This window comes from Mirounga leonina, unplaced genomic scaffold, assembly GCF_011800145.1.
Source record: "Mirounga leonina isolate KUSES-001 unplaced genomic scaffold, KU_Mleo_1.0 Mir_150, whole genome shotgun sequence".
In the NCBI taxonomy this organism is placed as follows: Eukaryota; Metazoa; Chordata; class Mammalia; order Carnivora; family Phocidae; genus Mirounga; species Mirounga leonina.
Window position 1 is genome coordinate 25,754,280 of NW_023270374.1, and position 23,648 is coordinate 25,777,927.

A 23,648-nucleotide genomic window follows, 5' to 3' on the forward strand; every position below is an offset into this window, starting at 1 on the left:
GCTTGGGTCACAGGCCTACTCCACCCTAGGGCCAGGGAGGCAAGGTCTGTTTGTAGAGGCTTGGGGTTTGAGGAGGTTGATCCTCAGGAAGCAATTGCCCCTGCACTTTTCTCCTTCCTGGTAGAGCTCTCTGCTCCTGTTCATCCATTCTTTCCCAGCCCTAGCAGGGCTTGTGGGGAAAAACTAAAGACCTGGGTTCTGGTCCTTGGACCACCCTCTACCAGGGGTCTACTGAACATACACCCTGCTTGTGCCTCCCTGGGTCTTAGTTTCCTCCTCTGTACAAACAAGATTGGATTTACTCTCCAGAAGTGTGTTGTCCAGCCAGCCATCCCTCACTGAACACTTCGGTACTATGTACCGAGAATACTGAGATGGAAAGACAAGTCCCTTCCTCCCAGAGTTCACATTCTTACAGTGTGAAATTAGAGAGATGCATTAGGGTTCCAGGATGCTGAGGTTCTGTGCCTCCATTTTTTTGTGGACCAGGGAAGACTGTTCTTTCCCAGAAAGGCACCAGCTAACTGTGGCTCCTCTTGCCCTCCATTCCTTGGAAGCCGCCATTCAGTCAGGGAGGGTGATTTGTCTCTACCCACCTCACCATGTCTGTCTGATTCTAAAAAGAGAAAATGCTGGTTCGGTTTTCCCTCCTGCTTTGGAAAAACATTTCCTAGTGTTATTCTGCTGGCATTCCCCTCTCCCCTCTCCCCACTTCCCCACAAATGACTTCAGCCCCAGACCTCTGTTGTCATCTCAGTTGCCAGGGTGCTTTCGTGCTTGTTCAGGCAGAGGGGGCTTTTGTTGGCATGAATTCAGCTGGAAGCAGGGGAAGAAAAGCCAGTTGGAAAAGAAACATTTCATTCTAGCCTGGGAACAGAAACCAAGGGCAGGCTCTGCTTTTTCTCTGTCCTAGCCAAGAACCTGATCACTCCAAGTGAGCCGGGCTGAGAGCATACAGCCTGGGATGTGGTGGGTGGGGGAAGGAGTGCACCCCGTGCCTTTACTCCACAGGTGGGACCAGACCACAGTTCCAGTGCCAGGCATAGTTGTTCTTAATAAATGTTTGCTCTTTTTCTTTTTTTTTTAAGGTTTTATTTATTTATTTGAGAGAGAGAGAGTGTGTGTGTGTTAGGGGTGGGGCAGAGGGAGAGGGAGAAGCAGACTCCCTGCTGAGCATGGAAGCCTAAAGCAGGGCTCAATCCCAGGACCCTGGGATCTTAACCTGAGCTGAAAGCAGACCCTTAACCAACTGAGCCACCCAAGTGCCCCAAATGTTTGCTCTTTTATATATAATTGCCTTTTCATGTCTGGGGATGGAGCAAAAATTGGCTGTTTAATTATGCAAGTTACTTTTTTGTTTGTTTTGATTAGATCGACATGTAAATGGTACATAATTTTAAAAGTGCTTTCTCTGGGGGCACCTGGGTGGCTCAGTCGTTAAGTGGCTGCCTTCAGCTCAGGTCGTGATCCCAGGGTCCTGGGATCGAGCCCCGAGTGGGGCTCCCTGCTTGTCAGGGAGCCTGCTTCTCCGCTCTCTCACTCCCCCTGCTTGTGTTCCCTCTCTCTCTCTCTCTCTGTCAAATAAATAAATAAAATCTTTAAAAAAAAAAAAGGTGCTTTCTCTGCCCTAGCCACTCTTTACCCCTCCCAGAGGCAACCAATTACAAGGCCCACAGATAGTCTCTGCAAATTACAAGCATATACCTATATATCCTCCTGACACACACATGCATAAATTATAGCAATTAAGTTACCTTTGAATCCTTTACTCTTTACAAGAGCATGTAAGAAATTATTTAGATTGGACCCAGTCAGAAGTCCCTGAACTTCATCTTCATTATATGGATTTAGGGAATGTTCATTTAAAATTGAGTTTTGAAGTACACAGCCCCACAGAAAGACCTTGTGAGAATGGTTTCTCTCTTCCTGTCCCATCTTCTCTCCCCTGAGTCACTAGTCTCTGAGAAATGACATCTCAGCCACCTGGTTGCCCCAGCCAGAACTTGGGGGTTGTTCCTGACCCTGCATTTCCTTCCCCTACACATTCAAACAGGTGATACAGGCCCACGGAGTCTTCCTTCTTGATATCTCTTAAGTTCACCCTCATCCCTCTGCTGTGGCCTTAGTTCAGGCCCTTGAAATCCAAATTCTGGATTATTGCTGTAGTCACCAGTCCTTTCCCCTCACAGCAGCCAGAGGGATCTTTCTGAAATGCAAATCTGATCACATGCCTGCCCAGCTTAGAATCCTTCAATGGCTTTCCTCTAACCCTGGGATAAAGTCTAGCAGGTCCTTAATGGACCTACAAGCTTGTTCTTAAGTTTCTCTCTTGGGCTTTTATCTTTCCTTGCTCCCTCCCCCATTCTCTCATGCCTTTCTGTTCCTTCTGTCTGGGATGTGTCTCTCTTGCCTATCTCTTACCATCCTTTAAAGCGTGTGATAACTCCAAAGGTTAGGTTCCCACCTGTGGGCTCCCCTAGCCTCCTGTGCCTACCTCTGTCATTATATCACATTGCCCATCTCTTTGCTGGTTTGTGAACTCCTTTAGCCTTGGTAATTGGTATTTTTTTTTCCTGATCATTCTGGCTAGAAGTTCTATTTTATTTTTTTTTTTTTTTAAAGGATTTTATTTATTTATTTGACAGAGAAATAGAGCGCACAAGTGGGCAGAGTGGCAGGCAGAGGGAGAGGGAGATAAGCAGGGAGCCAGATGCGGGGCTCGATCCTAGGACCCTGGGATCATGACCTGAGCCGAAGGCAGCTGCTTAACCAACTGAGCCACCCAGGCGCCCCTAGAAGTTCTATTTTATTGATCAAAGAGCCAGAATTTTATTTCATTGATTTCTATTATTTCTGTTTAATTTTTTCTTTTTTATTGAGATATAACTGACATATATTAGTTTCAAGTATATGACATATTGATCTTCTGTTTATGATTTCTAATTTAATTTTATTGTGGTTAGAGACCATACTTTGTATGACTTGAGTCCTTTTAAATTTATTGAGATTTGTATTATGGCCTGGAATGTGGTCTATATTGGTAACTGTTCTATGTACACATGAACAGAAGGAGTATTCTGCTGGTGGTGGTGAAGTCTTCTACAGATGTCACTTGGGTCAAGTTTATTGATTTTGAGCTATTCAGGACTTCTGTATCCTTTTTTTTTTAAATTTTTATTTTATTATTATCTTTTTTATTTAAATTCAAGTTGGTTAACATACCGTGTAGTATTGGTTTCAGGAGTAGAATTTAGTGATTCATCACATATTATAACATCCAGTGCTCACCCCAACAAGTGCCCTCCTTAATGCCCATCACCCATTTAGCTCATCCCCCTATTCTCCCCCACCTCCAGCAACCCTCACCTTGTTCTCTGTAGTTAAGAGTCTCTTATGGTTTGTCTCCCTTTTTTTTTTATTTTATTTTGTTTTTCCTTCCCTTCCCCTATGTTCATCTGTTTTATTTCTTAAATTCCACATATGCGTGAAATCATATGATATTTGTCTTTCTCTGACTGGCTTACTTCGCTTAGCATAATACACTCTAATTCCATCCATGTTGTTGCAAATGGCAAGATTTCATTCTTTTTGATGGCTGAGTAATATTCCATTGTGTATATATACACCACATCTTCTTTATCCATTCATCAGTCAATGCACAAGACTTCTGTATCCTTATTGATTTTCTGTCTGCTCTATCAGTTGTCAAAGAAGGGTATTGAAATCTGACTATAATTGTGGATTTACCTGTTTCTCCTTGCAGTTCTATCCATTTTTGCTTTGTATATTTTAAAATTCTATTATTAGGTATATACATGTTTCTGATTGTTATATCCTCCTGATATATTGAACTCTCTAGGATTATGAGATGATCTTTGTCTCTGGTAATTCATTGCTCTGAAATCTATTTTGGTTTATTAATTAATATAGCCATTACAGCTTTCTTTTGAGTAATGTAACCTTGGTATATCTTTTTTCCATCCTTTTACTTTTAACTTATTTGTCTATGTGTGAAGTGCGTTTTTGTGGGCAGCATCTAGTTGGATTTTTAATCCAATCAATTAACATCTACCTTTTATTATTTTTAGTTTATTAGAAGATTTATTTATTTATTTGAGAGAGAGAGAGAAGGAGGGAGAGAGCATGAGCAGGGGGAGGGGCCGAGGGCGAGGGAGGAGAGAATCCTCAAGCAGACTCCCTGCTGAGCATGGAGCCCTTTGTGGGGCTCGATCCCAGGACCCTGAGATCATGACCTGAGCCGAAATCAGGAGTTGGACACAACCAACTGAGCCACACAGGTGCCCCAATAACTTCTGCCTTTTTTTTCCCCCCCGAAGATTTTATTATTTGTCAGAGAGCACAAGCAGGGGGAGCAGCAGGCAGAGGGAGAAGCAGGCTCCCCACTGAGGAAGGAGCCCGGTGCAGGACTCAGTCCCAGGATTCTGGGATCATGACCTGAGCTGGAGGCAGACGCTTAACCAACTGAGCCACCCAGGTGTCCCCTTCTGCCTTTTAACTGAGGCATTTAGAAAGTTAGATTTTATGTGATTATTGATATGGCTAAATATAAATCTGTCATCTTGCTCTTTTTTTAATATGTCTCATCTGTTCTTTGCTCCCCATTTTTCTTTTTTTCTGCCTTATTTTGGATTAAGTGTTTTTATGATTCCGTTTATCTCCTTTGTTGGCTTATTAGCTGTAATTCTTTGTTATTTTTAATACTGTAGAGCTTATAATATACATCTTTAAGTTAATGTATTCTACTTTCAAGTGATATTGTCACCTCACATACAGTATCTGAACCTTACAGTAGTGCATTCTCACTTTTCCCCTGGTTTATGTGCTGTTGTTGTCATGTTTTACTTTTGCATATGTTATAAACTCCACACTACAGTATTGTTGTTGTTGTTTAAAGAGATTTAAATAATTAAAAAGCCTTACATGTTTATCCATGTATTTATCCTTTCTGGTGCTCCTCATACTTCTGTGTAGAGCTATATTTTCATCTGGTATCATTTTCCTTCTGCCTAATTTGATCAGATGTCATATAGAAATTTTACCTTATTGGGTATTAGATATTTCTATATTCCTATATTCTTTTTTTTTTTAACGACTGATTTTTTTTTTTTAAGATTTATTCATTTGAGAGAGAGAGACAGATAGTGACAGAGATAGTGGGAGAGAGTACAAGCGGGGAAGAGAGGGAGAAGCAGGCTCCCCCCGAGCAGGGAGCCTGATGTGGGGCTCGATCCCAGGACCCTGGGATCATGACCTGAACCGAAGGCAGATGCCCAACCAACTGAGCCACCCAGGTACCCCTGTATTCCTATATTCTTTTTTTTTTTTAAAGATTTTATTTATTCATTTGAGACACAGAGATACAGAGAGAGAGAGCATGAGCAGGGAGAGAGCCAGAGGGAGAGGGAGAAGCAGGCTCCCCGCTGAGCCAGGAGCCCGATGTGGGGCTTGATCCCAGGACCCTGGGATCATGACCTGAGCCGAAGGCAGACACCCAACCATCTGAGCCACCCAGGCGCCCCTGTATTCCTGTATTCTTAAGCTTTGTTTGGCATAGTTAATTTTGTTGGTAACAATTTGTGTTTTTGGGTCCTGCTTTTAAAATTTGTTAGGTGGGGGGCACTGGGTGGCTCAGTCGTTAAGCGGCTGCCTTCGGCTCAGGTCATGATCCCAGGGTCCTGGGATCGAGCCCCGCATCGGGCTCCCTACTCGGCGGAAAGCCTGCTTCTCCCTCTACCACTCCCCCTGCTTGTGTTCCCTCTCTCCCTGCCTCTCTCTCCATCAAATAAATAAATAAATAAAATCTTTAAAAAAAAATAAAATTTGTTAGGTGGGCCCAAAGCAGGGCTATTTATTCCCTACCATCGAGACAAGACCCTTCTGAATACTCCACCCAAAGCCCCATGAATTATGAGGTTTTTCAGTATGGCTGAGGAGCAGGTACTATAACCAGCCCCATGTGAGCACCTGGTACTATGCTCTCTAATCCTTTTGAGAGGTTCTTTCCTTGGCCTCAGATAGCTTCTTCACACTTGTACTGATGAGTATTTTGCTTCATACTTGAGGGGACTGCAGGTCTCCAGGAGTTTGTGTTGTGTGTTCTCTTTCTCTCTCCCTCCCCACCACCTCCTCCAGCTTTGTCCTCTCTGGTACTCTTTCTCCTGTGAACTCTAGCCTCTTTGGTCTCTCTAGACTCTCAGCTGTTATCTTGTCAACTAGGGAAGCCTGCCAGGCTCTGTCTGGGTTTTCTCTCCCTGCACTGAGGCCTAGGAAACTCTCAAAGCAATAAACTAGGGCAGTTGTCAACTAGTTTATTTCCCATTTCTCAGGGATCACTGACCTTTTTGTACCTGATGTCTAGTGTCTTGCAAATCATTGTTTCATTTTTCTAGGTAGGAGGGTAAGTTCAGTCCCTACCACTTTATCTTGGCTAGAAGCAGGAGGAATGTGGATTTGGATCCTAACTCTGCCAGTTATTCACAAGCTTTGAGCAGTTAGCAAGTTACATAATCTCTCCAGCCTCAAATCTCCTCATCTATAAATGGACTAATAAGACTAATTCCTTATTGTAAGGATTAAATGAAGGAATAAAATACAAGACTCTGAACAGGTGTGTTAACTCAGGTTAGTATGTATGAAAAGAACACAGGATCAAGGCTGAGCTCCATCCAACCACTTGGAATTGAGAAGAAGAGAGAAAGGATCTAGAAAAACCCAAGAAGAAATGATTGTGGGAGCCAGATTCTAGGGTATCTTCTAAAACTAACAGGAGAGAGGATTTCAGAGAGAGGAGGTCACCAGTGCCAGAACTTACAGGGAAATGGAGAGTGAGGGCATCTAGCTTTACATTCTAACTGTAATTACCTCTTCTCCCTGAATGACATATATGAATGACATCTGTGGCTAGTGTTGGGCATGAGTGCTGACTTCCTCTGCCCCCCTGGAGCAGCTGAGGGCAGAGGCTAGAAGTAGTCTATGATTTTTCTAACACAATTTGTGAAATCAGTTAAAAGAGATACTGCTAATTTTATTGGACAGGAAAAACTTGATTATGTGAAATACTCAGGAAATGGAGAGTATTGCTGTTAATTACATTTTCAAGATCACACAGGGTCAGTCAGAAAAAGCCTTTTGTGTTTGTTTTAATCAGTTACTGGAAATTTCAGAACTATACAGGTTCATATATTATTAGACCTGGAGGAACACCTTAGAGGGAGCATCTAATCTACCCTTCCTGTGTCCTTGATGAGGAGTCTGAGCCCTAAGAGGGACTTACTCAGTGGCATAATTTGATCATGACAGATTTAGATCAAGAAGCTAGATCCAGGATCACAGGACCTATGTTTCAGTTTCTGTCTAGACACAAGTCTCCCCAAGAGTAGTGGAAAGAGGGGCGCCTGGGTGGCTCAGTCACTGAGCGTCTGCCTTTGGCTCAGGTCATGATCCCAGGGTCCTGGGATGGAGCCCTGCATTGGGCTCCCTGCTCCACAGGGGGCCTGCTTCTCCCTCTCCCACTCCCCCTGCTTCTGTTCCCTCTCTTGCTGTGTCTCTCTGTCAAATAAATAAATAAAATCTTAAAAAAAAAAAAAAAGTAGTGGAAAGAGCACTGTCCCAGGACACAGGGCACCTGGCTTGGATTCTTCTTTGGCCCTTACCTCTAACTTTGTAACCTTGAGCAAGTTGTTGAACCTTTGGTTGCTTGTCTTTAAATTGGTAATAACCTTAATTGCCTGAAGGCAAGGGATTGTCCCAGATAATTCGTAACAGTTTCCTCCAGATCTAAGATTAATGTCTAGTGTTATAGAGTGGTCAGGACATGTAAATGAGTAACATGGCCATGTATATAAGAGTGGGCAGTGGTGGGCACTGAGGTGAACTAGAGAGTATGTGCTCCTTCTAAAAGGATGGCTGCTACTTAGTTCCATTGGATTATTGCCAGAAAATTTGCATTATCAAAAGGAAGCCAAAAATCTGGATTTTTTTGTGTGAAATATGTAACATTCAAATTTATGTATTAAGACATGGAACAACTAAGACATATCTTTGGGTTGCATGGGTGCTCAGATTTAGTTTCTGATAGCTATTTAAATGAAATTCTTCTGAACCTCGGCCTTGGATCCCAAAGCACAGGCTGTCTGACTGTGGCCCTCAATAACTAAAGGCAGATGACCTTCCTTCCTGGGATCCTAGTTCCCCCATCTGGCCCTGAGTTACCCTTGTCACAAGAGCTACTCCCTGGCTGCCTGCTGTATCTGGGAAGTGAAACACCTCTTCATCCTGCCCGAATTGAACCCAGCTGCAGCAGAGCCCTGGAAAGCCATCAGCTGCCCTTTTAGGAACAAGAGGAAGCAGCCACACAGGCCTTTGCACTGTTCCCCTGGGTGGGCCTGACTTCCCTTGGCCATTTTCTCTTCTTCCTTATGGCCTGGGCCACTCCCACTGGCTAGGTCTGGAACAATTTGCTGCTTACTCTGGGTCTGTGCTACTTTCTCTCAGATGTTGTCACAAGGGGAGGTCCTAGGCTCACTGTCACTTAAACAAGCCCCTGGACTCTGGTTTTAAAGTTCTAGGCATCGCGGGGCATCTGGCTAGCTCAGTCGGTAAAGCATGCAACTCTTGATCTTGGGTTGTGGGCCCCATGTTGGGTGTAGAGATTACTTAAAAAAAAAAAAAAAAGAGAGAGAGAGAGTTCTAGGCATCCCGACAGGAGTTAATACAGGAAAAAAAAAAAGGTAGGCAAGTGACAGAAGTTTGAGAACCTTTACCAAGTTCTTGTAGCTGTAGTCCCTGGGTCTTCTATAATATAGAGGGAAGGTTATTTAGGTCTTGGGAAAAGATCTAGAGGACATTATGGGGTGAGAGGACAGAGGGCAGAGCCCACTGGCCTCAGAAGAAATGACAGGGCAAAGTTGGGCATTATGGAGTACCCCGAAATCTTTTCGTTATGTCAGTGCTATTAGGGGCACAGAGATGTAGATTCCACTCTTGGGGAGCTTATGACCTAGGGAAGGTACAGGGCAGGCATGAGGGAAGAAGATATCCTTTAAAACAGAAAACAACTCATTATAGTCTCCCCAACTATGTAGAATTGTCAACCTACATGCAGAGGAGCTAATGAAATGGTTGGATTTTATCACATATACTTTTAACCAATTTAAAATCCACTGGAAGAAAAATTTGTTTTCAGCCAAAGGCTTTTACTGCCTACCCTCATGGATTACCAGTCAGTCAAGTGTTTCTGGGCAGACTGAGCTGCCTATGGATGCCCTTGGTGCCAGACTGCTAGCTAGCTTGTGGAGGGTGGGGAAGGCACGGGAGGCTCTCAGATCCCCAGACTCAGGCAAAAGCGGGCCAGCTGCCTGCTCAGTACAGGGTAGATGTTCCTCCATGGAGTAAGAATACGCCCTTTGCAGATAGGCAGCTTGGCATTGATCCCAGGCCTCCTACTGTCTAACCATATGACTTGGGCAAGTGATAAACTCTTTGAGCCTCAATTTTTATATCTATTAATGGGGGCAATAACAGTACTTATTTTATAGGGTTATTGGGAGGATCCGATGAACATGTAAAGCACCAGTTGTGGTGCCTGCTACCCAAGAAGCTCCTTATGTTAGCTGCTGTTCTATATGATAATATTCTCCACTGTGCCACAGCTGTATACTGTTTCTTGGAGAGACACATTGGGCTAGGGGGCTGGGGGCTAGGGGGAGGAACAGCACAGGGAAAAGAAGATACAGAGATCCCCAGAGAGAGTATCAGACACAGGCAAGGAGAGAGAGGCAGAAGGTTAAAGAAGTGGGCAAGATGGAGAGAAAGCTCACATTTATTGAATATTTTCAGAGAGATTATCTTTCTCATTCATCTTTGGGGTAGCACTATCACTCCCATTTTTCCATTTGATGAAGAGGTGAAATAACTTACCCCAGGCCAGAGGCAGAGCCAGGATTCAGACACCAAGCTCCACGTTCTTTTCTCTCTCCTCTGGTGCTGGTACGCATCAGCCAAGACAAAGGATGATGAAGCTTATGTTGGCTGAGTAATCAAGGTGGTTTTAAATTATTTTTTTCCCAAGCTCTTTTTGGGGAGGAGGGCATGGTGGTGGTAATGGTAGTGGTTCTCTTTCTATTAAAACAGGCTCTCTTGGGGCGCCTGGGTGGCTCAGTCGATTAAGCGACTGCCTTCGGCTCAGGTCATGATCCTGGAGTCCCGGGATGGAGTCCCGCATCGGGCTCCCTGCTCAGCGGGGAGTCTGCTTCTCCCTCTGACCCTCCCCCGTCTCATGTGCTCTCTCTCTCAGTCTCTCTCTCTCAAATAAATAAATAAAATCTTTAAAAAAAAAAAAACAAAACAAAACAGGCTCTGAGGGGCACCTGGGTGGCTCAGTTATTAAGCGGCTGCCTTCGGCTGAGGTCATGATCCCGGGGTCCTGGGATTGAGCCCCGCATCGGGCTCCCTGCTCCTCAGGAAGCCTGCTTCTCCCTCTCCATTCCCCCTGCTTGTGTTCCTGCCCTTGCTATCTCTCTCTCTCTCTCTGTCAAATAAATAAATAAAATATTTATAAATAAATAAATAAATAAAACAGGCTCTCAGAAGTCCTGCAGTTAATAATAAGACCAGTGACCAACATTTACTGAGCACTTGACCTTTCTGGCCCTGTGCCAGGTGCTTCACATACATATCTCATTTTAATCCTCACAATAACTCTATGAGATGAGTAGTATTATCTGAGAATTAGTGAGGTTCAGTAATTTCGCAGGGTTTACTTGATAGTGGAACTGAAACTCACAGCTGAACAGCTGGACTCCCTAAATGACTGTGTTAACTTGGCATGACCCAGCATTTCCTAAGGTTGTTCAAAGGTGTCTTATCATGCCTTTATCTGACCTTTGCAGAACATACTTTCTATGTGTTGTTTAAATGATTGGGAGCAATTTGATATAATGTTAGATTGTTAATTGGGAGGCTTATTTCTTTCATATTTGTCCCCATTAAACAGATAAGGGGCTTCTTTCTTTCTCTCTAGAATTTTTCCTTGCAGTGAGTACTGTACTCCCTGTGTGTTTGCTGATGAAGTCAGCAGGGTTTCAGACCCTACTTGCATGGTCATACACAAGTACTTATTTTACCATCTCTAAATGGAGCACATTAGCTCCAGGCCATGGAGAGCAAATTAGGGGAACAGGGAGATACATCACAGAGAAGGAGGCTGCTCTGAAAAATGCCGTCTGCACCTCTTGCCTGCACTCTTCAGCTGTGTGGGCATAAATACAGCGTTCCAGGGCTTTTGCAGGATGAGGCCCTCTTTTCTGCAGGTGAGCCTCAGGATACAGAGTGAGGATGGACACAAAACAGCCCCTGTCTGGGCTTAAAGGCATATTTGGGTTTCTGAGACCTTTCTGTAGCTCCTGTAGATCCATGCTATTCCTGCCACTTTGTTTTTTTTTTTTTAAGATTTATTTATCTATTTTAGAGAGAGAGAGCATGAGCGTGAGGAACAGAGGAAGAGAGAGAATCTCAGGCAGACTCCACACTTGAGTACAGAGCCTGACTCAGGGCTCAATCCCACCACCCTGAGATCAGGACCTGAGCTGAAACCAAGAGTCGGACACTTAGCTAACTGAGCCACCCAGGCGCCCCGTGCCACTTCTATACAGGGTAGAGAAACGAGAGCCCAGCCCCGACCCCATCTTCTGAAACTGTGGACAGGATCAACAGTACCCATTTAGGGAAAGTATTCTGGAACCAGGCAGATGCTGGACCTTTTTTCCATTCTTTTTTCTTTTTCTTCTAACTGGGGACTTCGGAGAGAATATTTGTAGCTTTCGGGTTCTTTCATGTGTCAGCATGAGCTTTTAATTTTTTTTTTTTTTAAGATTTTATTTATTTATTTGACAGAGAGAGATACAGCGAGAGAGGGAACACAAGCAGGGGGAGTGGGAGAGGGAGAAGCAGGCTTCCCACTGAGCAGGGAGCCCGATGCGGGGCTCAATCCCAGGACTCTGGGATCATGACCCGAACCGAAGGCAGACGCTTAACGATTGAGCCACCCAGGCGCCCTCAGCATGAGCTTTTAAATGGGGTTTGCAAAGGGCAGAGTTTGGAAATTGGATGAAAGAGCATTAGGAGACTAGTTTCCTTATGGTGGGGGAACTGCTGATTTATTTGTAGCAACTTAATTTGGAGATAAGAGAGTTGAGGTGGTGGAAAGAGCCCTGGCTGTAGACCTGGGTTCTAGTACTGATTCTTTCTCTAACTCCCTATGTGATGTGTCACCTTTTCTGGGCATCATTTTTCCTCAGTCACCTAATGAGACAGGTCGGACTTCAGGTTCTCTGAGAATAGCTCAAATGTGCACCCCTCCCCCTTTGATGCCAGAATTGTAACTCATTTAGTCAGGATCTGGCAGGACATTTGATGCCATGTTGCGCAGGGATGCTTACTAACTGTCCCTGTAGGACAATGGCTTTCTTTGACATTGGTGATTAACTTGGTTGTTTTGACTTTGGGTCTTTTCTTGCCCATGTTCACGAGACAGATGACAGGTGACCCCAGCACAATGACTAGTGGCTTGAAGGCCAGATGTGGTTCTCCTGGCTCTGAGGGTACCCTGAACATCTGAGGTTTATTCATGGGCGTGATGAACAGGAACGTCTGAATGATTGCTAGATGCAGGCAAAGCAGGGCTCCCTCACTTTCACTCAGCTGCATGCCTCCCAGTAGTCCCCACCATGACCAGGCTGCTGGTTCTTCAGAATTCCCACTTAGTGTTGCATTTGTGTGTAAGTGTCCTCTGGAGTGTGTTTGTGTTTGCTGTGTGCTGAGAGTGGGAAAGAACGGCACTCTCCTCCTTCCCTCCTAGTCCTTGTATCTTCAGCTAGATGAACTCAGATGTAGAATCTTGGGTCTTTGAAAGGACACCATCATTCATTCATTCAATGAGAGGATATTACTGGGCCCTCCTTCCCACCAGTGCCAAAATCTCTCTGTACTAGTCATGAGTGTACAGTTACGACTTTTTAGCATCTTTTGAGATGCCCTAAGTTCGTGGCTCCTATACTGAATGCCCCCAGACCAGGGCAGGCAAACTTGCCCCTCTCAGCAACTCTTCAAAGAGAAGTCAAGTCTGCCTTTGCCTAAGAGAAAGGAGCATCCTATCTAGTTGTATTAAACTGATGTGTTCTCTGAAAATGGTTTCTGTACAGTCACTAACAGGTTCCTTGCAGAAGGAGTTTAGTCTTGGGTGAATGTCTTTTCAACTGGTCTCTCTGTTTCATAGGTTATCTCTTTTGTATTTTTCCTCCAGATAGCTGTTTAGAGTGTCTAATGAAGCGACTGTCTGGAGACCAATGTTTATTTCAACATGGTTGGAGATGTTTTTGCTTCAGCTTTCAGAGCCAATAAAGCTGGTTATTAGATTCTGTAATTGCTGCTGTAATTACTCTCTTGGAACCGGCAGAGGCATAATTAAATATGGAGATTCCAAGGACTATTTTTTTCCATCTAAAAGCAAACTCTTTAACTTCTGTTGGCCTGAGTTAGATTTCAACTGTTAAAGCCACTGTGTTTATGAATGACACTGAGGTTCTTTGACAGGAAAGGGATTTTTTTGGATACCTCTTTGAATATTTGGTTTATGAACTCCTTGTAACCCCGTACTTGTTTTTATTTTTTTCATTTCCCCCCCAGTTTTATTGAGATATAATTGACATAACATTGTATTAGTTTTAGCTATACAGTGTAATGATTTGATGTATGTATGTATTGTGAAATGATTACCATGATAAATTTAGTTAACATCTATCACCTCACACAGTTACAGTTTTTTTTTCTTATAATAAGAACCCAGTACTTGTTTTTTTAAACCCAACCATCTGGAATTTGGAGATGTAAAAGGCAAGACACTAAGAGCCAGCATATATTTATGTAAAACATTGGGCTTGGCCCTTTAAACTTTGGCTACATATAGAAGTAGATTCCTGTGGTCAGAAATAGGGTTGGGATGGATGATATTTTACTTTAAGTGTAACAGTATGCAGGAAGAGAGGCATTTTACTCCTTTAGTTTGCCCTAAGTTATACTTTACCGCTCTGCCACACGTTTCTAAAGTATAGAGTGGTTCAAGTACTATGAATATTTAAGTTTACACATACTCTTATAGCCCAAATGGTGATCTCATGTCTAATTTTTTTTTTTTTAAGATTTTATTTATTCCAAGAGAGTGAGTGCACAAGCAGGAGGAGGGGCAGAGGCAGAGGGAGAGAGAGAATCCCAAGCAGGCTCCACGCTCAGCGCAGAGCCTGACACAGGACTCAATCCCACAACCCTGAGATCCCGACCTGAGCCAAAGCCAAGAGTCAAATGCTTAACCACTGAGCCACCCAGGCGCCCCTAATTTCAATATTATATTAGGGGTGCCTGGATGGCACAGTTAAGTGCCGACTCTTGGTTTCAGCTCAGGTCCTGATCTCGGGGTCATGAGATCAAGCCCTGCTTTGGACCCCACGCTCCATGAGGAGTCTGCTTGAGACTTTCTCTCCCTTGCCCTTTGCCCCCCCCCCAAATAAATAAATAAATATTTTTTGGGGGAAAAAAAAAGATCACTCATGAACCACATATGAAGGGAGAAAATGAATAGTGTACACTTTCTCTTTGGAGTTCTTAACTAGTTGAGAAATACACACAGGAGTTAGATTGGGGTAAATAAATCAGCTGTCCCTGCCAGGTACCATCCTGGAGAGTTCACTACATGGAGAGGAAGACTTTGTGAACCCTGCAGGCAGGAGGGGAAGCCCTAGAGGGCCAGGCTGTCTGTTCAGGCCCTTTTCTTCCTCTCCAAGAGCACACCTTATGGTGAGGATTGAGGGAAGGGCAAGTGCTTACAAAAGTTGCTGTTTTATGGGCCAGGAGGGATGCAGGGAAAGAATCCTATCAAATGATTGTTTTAGCTAGTGTTTCAATGAGACATTATCATTTCTCCTTTGAGTCACAGGGACACAGGAGATAAAATATGGGTGTACCACACATGAGGAACCCTGCATAAAATACATGAAAAACTTAAAATACAGATGAAATTAGAGATTCAGTTTAATATATATGAAGTACTTATTGTGTACCAGCCATTGTGCTGGATATTGGTCTGTAAACATGAATAATATAAACATTTCATTCATGGGGGGACTTGCTTCCTTCTCTTAATACGTTTGGGTATTTGCTTCCAGATCATTTATTGCTTGGGGAATTTTATTTTTATTTATTTTTTAAAAAGATTTTATTTATTTGACAGAGAGCGAGCGAGCGCAAGCAGGAACACAAGCAGGGGGAGTGGGAGAGGGAGAAGCAAGCAGGCTTCCCACAGAGCAGGGAGCCCGATGCGGGGCTTGATCCCAGTACTCTGGGATCGTGACCTGAGCCGAAGGCAGACGCTTAAGGACTGAGCCACACAGGCGCCCCTGCTTGGGGAATTTTAGAAGTAATGTGGAGATCAGAGAAATGTAAGACTGGCACACAAGGAGTCATTGCCAATTGAAAACGTAGGGAGGGCACCTCGGTCGAGCCCCTGCTCAGTGGGGACTCCGCTTCTCCCTCTGCCCTTCCCCCCCACTTGTGTGCTTGCGCACATGCGCACGCTCTCTCTCAAAAATAAATCTTAAAAAAAAAAAAGGATATGTTTCCTTAAAAAAAATGTATTAGAGAAAAAAATTAAAGCAGTTCTAAATCTAATATGTTAATAGGGAAAGAATAAATTTGGTTTTAAAAATCAGAATGTAGGGGTGCCTGGGTGGCTCAGTCGTTAAGCGTTTGCCTTGGGCTCAGGTCATGATCCCAGGGTCCTGGGATCGAGTCCCACATCGGGCTCCCTGCTCGGCGGGAAGCCTGCTTCTCCCTCTCCCCTCCCCCTGCTTGTGTTCCTGCTCTCACTGTCTCTCTCTCTCTGTCAAATAAATAAATAAAAATTAAAAAAAAAAAAATCAGAATGAGGGGCGCAGTCGTTAAGCGTCTGCCTTCGGTTCAGGTCATGATCTTAGGGTCCTGGGATCAAGCTCCTGGGATCGAGCCCCGTATCGGGCTCACTGCTCCACGGGGAGCCTGCTTCTCCCTCTCCCACTCCCCACCCGGCTTGTGTTCCTTCTCTGGTTGTGTCTGTCAAATAAATAAATAAACTCTTTTAAAAAAAATCAGATTGTATGGGGAAACTGGTGCTAAACCATTCATGAACACCCTGCTTCTGGGTTGGGGTTTCATACAAAGCAGAGCAGCTCCCTCTCTGTGATTTATTGAAAGTCAGCCCTCTACGCAAGGGTTTGGGAGGAAAAACAAACAAACCAAGAACAAAATTTGAAGAAAAAGAAGAAAAAGACAAAAATCAGAATGTAGCTGACTATATAAAATCAAAGCTCATGCTACACTCAGGACACTGAAAAGCAAGGCAGGTGTGTCATCTCCTTGTTCATTCTTGAGAACTGTTCCAGTGTCACTTGCCATCATTCTGAGCCTGTGTGGGAAGAGCAGAGACTTGAGGGTTTACACAGACCAGTGGTTGAGCCCTCCCCTCTCCACATACAGCAGTATGACTTGGGTGGGCCACTTCCCCTTTCTGATCACCAGTCTCTTTGTTAGTAATAGATCTGGGATCTCTGCCCCACGACTGGGTAAGGAAGATTAAATGAGAAAGTGGATGGGACTGCCACAGCTTGCTTACTACACAGTAGGCAGTCAAGACCCCTTATTCACTTTACTCATGAACATGGCAGACAAGTTTTTATAGGCTGGGCTATGCCATGGGTGGTGGGGATGGCTGAGGTGGACCTGGGAAAGAGGCATCTGTGGGACATTGGCCTGAGAAAACTTGAGACTCATTTGTTGATTAGGATATGTCCGAGTTTGGGGCGCCTGGGTGCCTAAGTTGTTAAGCGTCTGCATTCGGCTCAGGTCATGATCCCGGGGTCCTGGGATCGAGCCCCGCATCGGGCTCCCTGCTCAGTGGGGAACCTGCTTCTCCCTCTGCCTGCTGCTCTGCCTGCTTGTGCTCTCTCTCTCTGTGTCAAATAAAATCTTTAAAAAAAAAAAAAAAATCTGAGTTCGTTTCTGTGGAAAGGCAACACAGCACCAAGGAAGGCACAAGGAAGCAACGCCAGGCCCTGAGCACTTATATACCAGGTATCTTCCCTCTGCCATGATAGTCAGTGGCAAAGGTATCCCAGAACCCAGCCTGTGGGGACAACCCCAGTCCCTTGCAGGATCTTACAGGCCATATCAAACCACGTGGAGGCTGTGTCGTGTGGGTACAGGGAGCTGTTGAGGGTTTTTAAGCAAAGGAATGACATGGATTTGCACTCCATCTTCCGTGTTCCCACAGTCTCCTTGACACTCCTCACTGGACTGGATGACCCCTCCAGGGCAGGATCCTGCCTTTTTCATTAAGTGGAAGACATAACAGTTACTAATGGCAGAGCCCATGCTCTGGGGTTCCACCCTTGGCTTAATCCCTTCTGCCATTTACCACCTGATGACCTGAATTATGTAACCTCTCTGAACCTGTTTCCTCATCTGCTAAGAAGGGTGCTAAGACTAGTGCTATCCAGGCCAAGGTAGGGGCCCATTTGTTCTGGCTTTGATGCCCATCTAAGGTGTGTACTAAAGATACCTTCAGGTGCAAAGAGGGGAGTTGAGATGGTAAGGGGAAGGCACCTTGGGTTGTGAGTAGGGAGATGTGCTTTTGGCTCCTGCTCTGCCACAGATTCACCTTGGTCAAATTGCTTGTCCTGACTGGATCTAAGAACAAGATGATCCAGGAAGCATAGATGGATGATGACATTGACTTGACCAAATGGTCGGACTCTAGATTTGTCCCTGGCAGGGAATTCTGTCTTTATTTTAGTTGTGTTGTGTTTTCTATGATAGAGAATGCTACAGTAACCATCTTTAGAAATGAGGATTTTTGCTTTTGTTGAATACATTTCCAGAAGGAAATTACTGGGTCATAGGGCAGGGACATCATTATAGCTGTTGCTGTGTGTTGCCATGTTGCTTTTCAGAATCAGTGTATCAACTTACAGTTGTCAGCTATGTGTGAGAGAGCATTTTAACCCTAACTTATCCAGTATTTAGTATCATTATTATTTATTGTTTTTATAATTTAGTTGGCATAAAATGATACTTTAAAGCTGCTTTATAATAATTAGAGGTGCTGTTTTTTGGTGTCCACTATGTTTAAGTTGTGTTAGGTGTTTATATTCTCTCACTTATTCCTCACAATGAATCTATCAGGGAAGCTAAGTAGCTCACCTAAATCTGTGAGCTGGGATTTGAACCTAAAGCAGCATGGCCTCAAAACACATTCTCTGTCTCGGTGCCTCTCCATGCTTTGATTTGTGGGGGTGTGGTTACACAGTATGAACTTCAGCTTGTGTGCTTTGCTGCACTTTGAACTATGCGAATTTTGTATAGTTTTCTTAGAAAATTGAATGTGTTCTTTGCATAGAAGAGATTATTAACCCTGTGTTATAATGGAAGCAACAACTGAGGTACATTTATTACAATTAGGGCGAAGACTCAAGTGAACTCTAGGATATTCTGGTGTCAGGCTCTCTGAAACTGTTTTCTCCCCCATGCAGCGGCCCTTCAGGCCCTGAAGCGCAAGAAGAGGTATGAAAAACAGTTAGCGCAGATCGACGGCACACTGTCAACCATCGAGTTTCAGCGGGAGGCCCTGGAGAACGCCAATACCAACACTGAGGTGCTCAAGAACATGGGCTATGCTGCTAAGGCCATGAAGGCTGCCCACGACAACGTGTGGGGGGATACCCGCGGGGGGGGGGGGGGGGGGCACCTGTGTGGCAGGGCCTCAGTCCCAGGACATGGCCTTGGGCGACCCTTTGACATTCAAAACCTGAGTTCGTTTTAATTTGCGTTCTTTTTTGGAACTCCTTTTATTTATTTTATTTTTTAAAAATATTTTATTTATTTGACAGAGAGAGACACAGCAAGAGAGAGAACACAAGCGGGGGGCTGGTGGGAGAGGGAGAAACAGGCTTCCCGCGGAGCGGGGAGCCCGATGCGGGGGCTCGATCCCAGGACTTTGGGATCATGACCTGAGCCGAAGGCAGACGCCCAACAACTGAGCCACCCAGGCACCTCTGGGAACTCCTTTTAGAATGGATTTTATACCCTATTGCCTAAAGAAACAGATCTCAGGCCTGGGTGGCTCCGTTGGTTAAACGTCCAACTCTTGATCTCAGCTCAGGTCTTGATCTCAGCTCAGGTCTTGATCTCAGATCACTTAAAAAAAAAGAAGAAGATTTCATGGAATGAAACAGTATTTCTGAGTGATGAGCAGAGTTTCTAGCTAGAAAGGTCCTTAGAAAGTTCTTTCACCCAGGCCTCTGATTATCAGGGTGGGGAAGCTGTGTCCCGAAGAGGAGAGGTGACTTGCTCTGGGTTATGGATGAGCTTGGATGGAACTGGGGTTAGAGTCAGTGTTCATGTCTTCTTCCTGATGCTGTCAGGGTCCTGAAAGGGCTTCGGATCTCTCTGTTCTTAAATCTGCTTTTGATGGAATTTTCTGGCTCCCCTCTTGCTCTCAGTCTTTGGCTGTCATATTAACAATGTTCTTGGGGTGCCTGGCTGGCTCAATCAGTAGAGCATGTGACTCTTGATCTCGGGGTTGTGAGTTTGAGCCCTAAGTTGGGTGTAGATTACTTAAAAAACAAACAAACAAAAAAAACCTTTCAAAACAGTGTTTCTGACCTCAGCGATCCTTCCCTTATGTGGCTACTTCTCATGTACAGTGGCCTAGGAAACTAGATAACCAAACTTGTTATGGTTGTAATTAAAGGCCAGGGTAACACTAAGTGCCAAATGAGGGCCTCTCCCATGAACAAATTCTGCATTTGTTGTAGTGCTTGGACTTGGCAGCATATATTTGGGGAGTGTTTAAAGTCCTTTTTTTGGGCGCCTGGGTGGCTCAGATGGTTAAGCGTCTGCCTTTGGCTCAGGTCATGATCTCAGGGTCCTGGGATCGAGTCCCGCATCGGGTTCCCTGCTCAGTGCAGAGCCTGCTTCTCCCTCTCCCTCTGCCACTCCCTCTGCTTGTGCTCTTCTGTCTATCTCTCTGTCAAATAAATAAATAAAATCTTTAAAAATAAATAAATAAATAAAGTCCTTTTTTTACTTCCTTGGGGGGTACTCAGCCATGTCAGGGATTGGCAGAATGTTGCCTGTGGGCCTACCACCTATTTAGTAAGTAAAGTTTTATGGATACACAGTCATGCCCATTAATTTACATATTGTCAATGGCTGCTTTTGTGCTACATAGCAGGGTGAAGTGTTCATGACAGTTTGTATGGCCCACAATTTCTAAGATATTTCCTATTTGGTCCTTTAGAGGAAAAGTTCGCTGATATCTGCTCTGGAAATGTGGGGTTGCAGGAAAAGTAGCCTTTAAATAAGTGAGGTATTACCTGAGGGTAGGTGTTCATTGGGCTGAGCTTCCTAAGTTAGGTCCACGTCTGCTCCATTTCTGTGTTCTCCAAGATGCCTAGCACAGGGCACATCTCAATAAACCACTGTGCATGCTTTGAAATATATGTGTGTGTATTATACTGATTAATTGTATGTTTGTAAGATTGACAGTGCATAGAAAGTAATACTGCATGTTTGCCTTTCTTTTGGGGCCTACTGGAGGAGCCATAAGTGGATTTGAGTAGAAGGGAAGGACCTATCAACTGGCACAGCTGTATTTTGTGATTTGTGATTTTATCTCTCCCTGTATAGAGTTACAGAGTTGTCCTTGACCTGAAGAAGAGCTATTGGCCCAGGAGTTAAAGTCCTGTAGTCTCATTTGACATGTTTATTACTAGCTTACATGAGAGATCATGAATGTGGCATCTAACTTTGCTAAGCCTTATTTCTTTAGGGTGTTGGACTAGATGATGTCTAAGAACACTTCCATCCTCTTGATTCTGTGATTCTCTTTTAAAAGGGGGAGAAAGATAATAAAGACACACAAGTAATTCCTCAAAGGGAATAATTACAGGGGATAGAATGGGAAGCAGATTGTGTGCAGTGGGGTTTCTGTTCCTGCCTCATAGACCCTCTTTACAAAGACTGTCCAATATGGCATCTGTCCATTTCATTTAAAGGGACATCGATAAAGTTGATGAATTAATGCAGGACATTGCTGACCAGCAAGAACTTGCAGAGGAGATTTCAACAGCTATTTCAAAACCTGTAGGATTTGGAGAAGAGTTTGATGAGGTGAGTGGTTTCATGCAGTTCACATAAGCTTCACAAATGTCACCCAGGCCGCCCTTTGATGTGCTGTTGAAGTCTCTCCAGCATGGTGTATGTGGTTTGGAAATCACCAGTTCTCATTCCTCCAGATTCTTGGACATAAATAGATGATGGTATTAACTCTCCCTAATTCTGGATTTTGAGAAATGGCTTTCAATTCACTCTTTGGGATAAAAGTTTAGGTTGAGTAAAGGGACCTTCATAGGGACCCCTCAGCAGGCTTCAGGTCAATAATTGGTTTCAGTAATTACCTTGCACATTTCATGGGGGACCCTGGGTTCAGAGCTGGGGCAGCTGAGATGACTGTTCCTTGTAGAAGGTTACAGGATTTTCCCTTGGGCAACTCTGATTTGAGGTAAAGGTGAAGCCAAGGAAGGAGCATTTATATCTGACCCCTGAGGGATCCATCTGGAACTTGGCCACCTACCAGTTTCTGCTGTAGCAATTGGGATCTTCAGTCTCTTAGGATTTAAAAATACAGCAGGCCCTGTTGAAGAGATTTCATTCTGTGTTAGATTTGAGTCTGCTGAAGGTCAGGTCCTCCCGCCTGAACCTAATTCTTTGTGCTATCTGATTCCCATTATAGCTGAAAAAACAGCCTGTGGCTCTTAGACTTGACTCCCAGCACCAGGGTCTTCATGTTTTCAGACTGAAATTTGATGGACTAGTCAAGTTAATTTCAATTCAGCAAATATTCCTGAACATTCACTGAGTGTACCCAGTTCTGAGATAAAGAGGAATGAAAAGATGCAGTCCCTTCTCTCAAAATGCTGACAGCTAGTGCAGGACACTGGATATAGATTCTGTAACTGCTTGATAGGGTATTATGTTCACCAGTAGAACCATGTTTAAGGTTTGAGTCAGAGTATGGACCTGGAGATCATCTCCCTTCTGACCTTCCTAGAAGGGGTGTGTGTCCTCTGGGTCATCAAGAAAGAGGGACTGCTACAGGGGGTAGGAGTCCCAGGGACATCTCTCTCACTGTTGTGTTTCCTTTGCCAGGATGAGCTCATGGCAGAATTAGAAGAACTAGAACAGGAGGAACTAGACAAGAATTTGCTGGAAATCAGTGGACCCGAAACAGTCCCTCTACCAAATGTTCCCTCTATAACCTTACCATCAAAACCCAGTGAGTACTTCTTACCCAGTCATGACATCCCCCTAGTGCCCTGTGGTGGGTAATCTTGAGGTTAGTTGGCTTCAGTTTGGGTCCTGAGTTTGCCTAGGATTGAGAATCACAGAAGATCTGTTGTGATGGCCACGGAGACATCATCGCCGGTCTTTTCCTAGTTTCTCTATAGAACAGGGTTTCTTAACCTCGGCACTGTTGACACAGCCAGGTAATTCTTTGAGTTGGGGGAGGGGGGTTTTATGTATTACAGATGTTTACACAGCACCCCTGGGCTCTGTCATCGCCAGGTTGTGACAACCAAAAATGTCTCCAAATACTGGCAGATGTCCCCTGCAGGGTGTGGGGGGATCACCCCCAGTTGAGAACCACTCTTCCAGAATGATTTTTCCTATGTCACGAAACAAAAGAAAGTTCTAGGCACTGGGAGAAGGTGTGAGAGTTTAATTCCAGGACAGCTGTTGGTTCCTGTCTAATATCCTCTGCTGTGCACATCTGCAAAAACTTGGGGCCTCAGAGGCAGCCACTGTGGGAAGGAAATATCTTTGGCTTTTAGAGACATGGTTCTGTAAAACCTTCATTTCTTTCTGCCTGCTCCTTCTTCCCCCTCCCTCTTCCATTATTTCACCTTGGGTGGGTAGAAGTATTCCACATCAGACTTCTAGAAAAGGTACAGAAGTTTGACTTGGCATGGAGAGAGCCTGGGGAGCAGTGTAACGAGGCTATAGTCCTCTTACCCTCCCATGTATCCAGAAGAAATGGCCCCTTAAGTTGAGTCAGCAGCATGGTGGTGGGTTCAGGCAAAGGGGGTCCAAACTGTTTAAGGGGCACCTGTGGGTGTGGAGAGGTGGTTCAAGCCACCTGAGGTGGAGGGGGATTGCTGGCAAGGATTAGATCTCCTCTGGGGTTCTTCCTGATTTCCCCCTTCTTGAATGCTCTGGGATGAATTCTGATGGACTCTCAGTGTAGAATCCTTGTTTTGCCTGGCCCCAATGCTGGTGGAGGGGGGGGGCGGTGCCAGGAACGTGTGCCTGTTATCTGGAGTTTTATGTTGCAGCTTTCAGGCACAGAAAATGTCTGCTGATAGCCTGGCGATGAGGCTGGGTGCCAGGGTTGTGCTACATCATGTCTCTAAAACAGCCCTGCCCTTGCACCCAGCCAGAATGTGTTGAGAGCATTGTAACCAGCCCTCCTAAATAGCCTTTTCTCT

General features: G+C 44.5%; 1 protein-coding gene across 1 annotated transcript in view; it reads left to right on the forward strand.

Moving 5' to 3' along the window:
• CHMP4B (charged multivesicular body protein 4B) overlaps window positions 1-23,648 on the forward strand; it is a 51,553-nt gene that overhangs the window by 27,629 nt on the left and 276 nt on the right. The window contains exons 2-4 of the mRNA XM_035006130.1: window positions 18,633-18,810; window positions 21,159-21,273; window positions 22,312-22,438. Of these exons, the coding sequence (XP_034862021.1) occupies window positions 18,633-18,810; window positions 21,159-21,273; window positions 22,312-22,438 (420 nt within the window). The remainder of the gene's footprint in view (window positions 1-18,632; window positions 18,811-21,158; window positions 21,274-22,311; window positions 22,439-23,648) is intronic.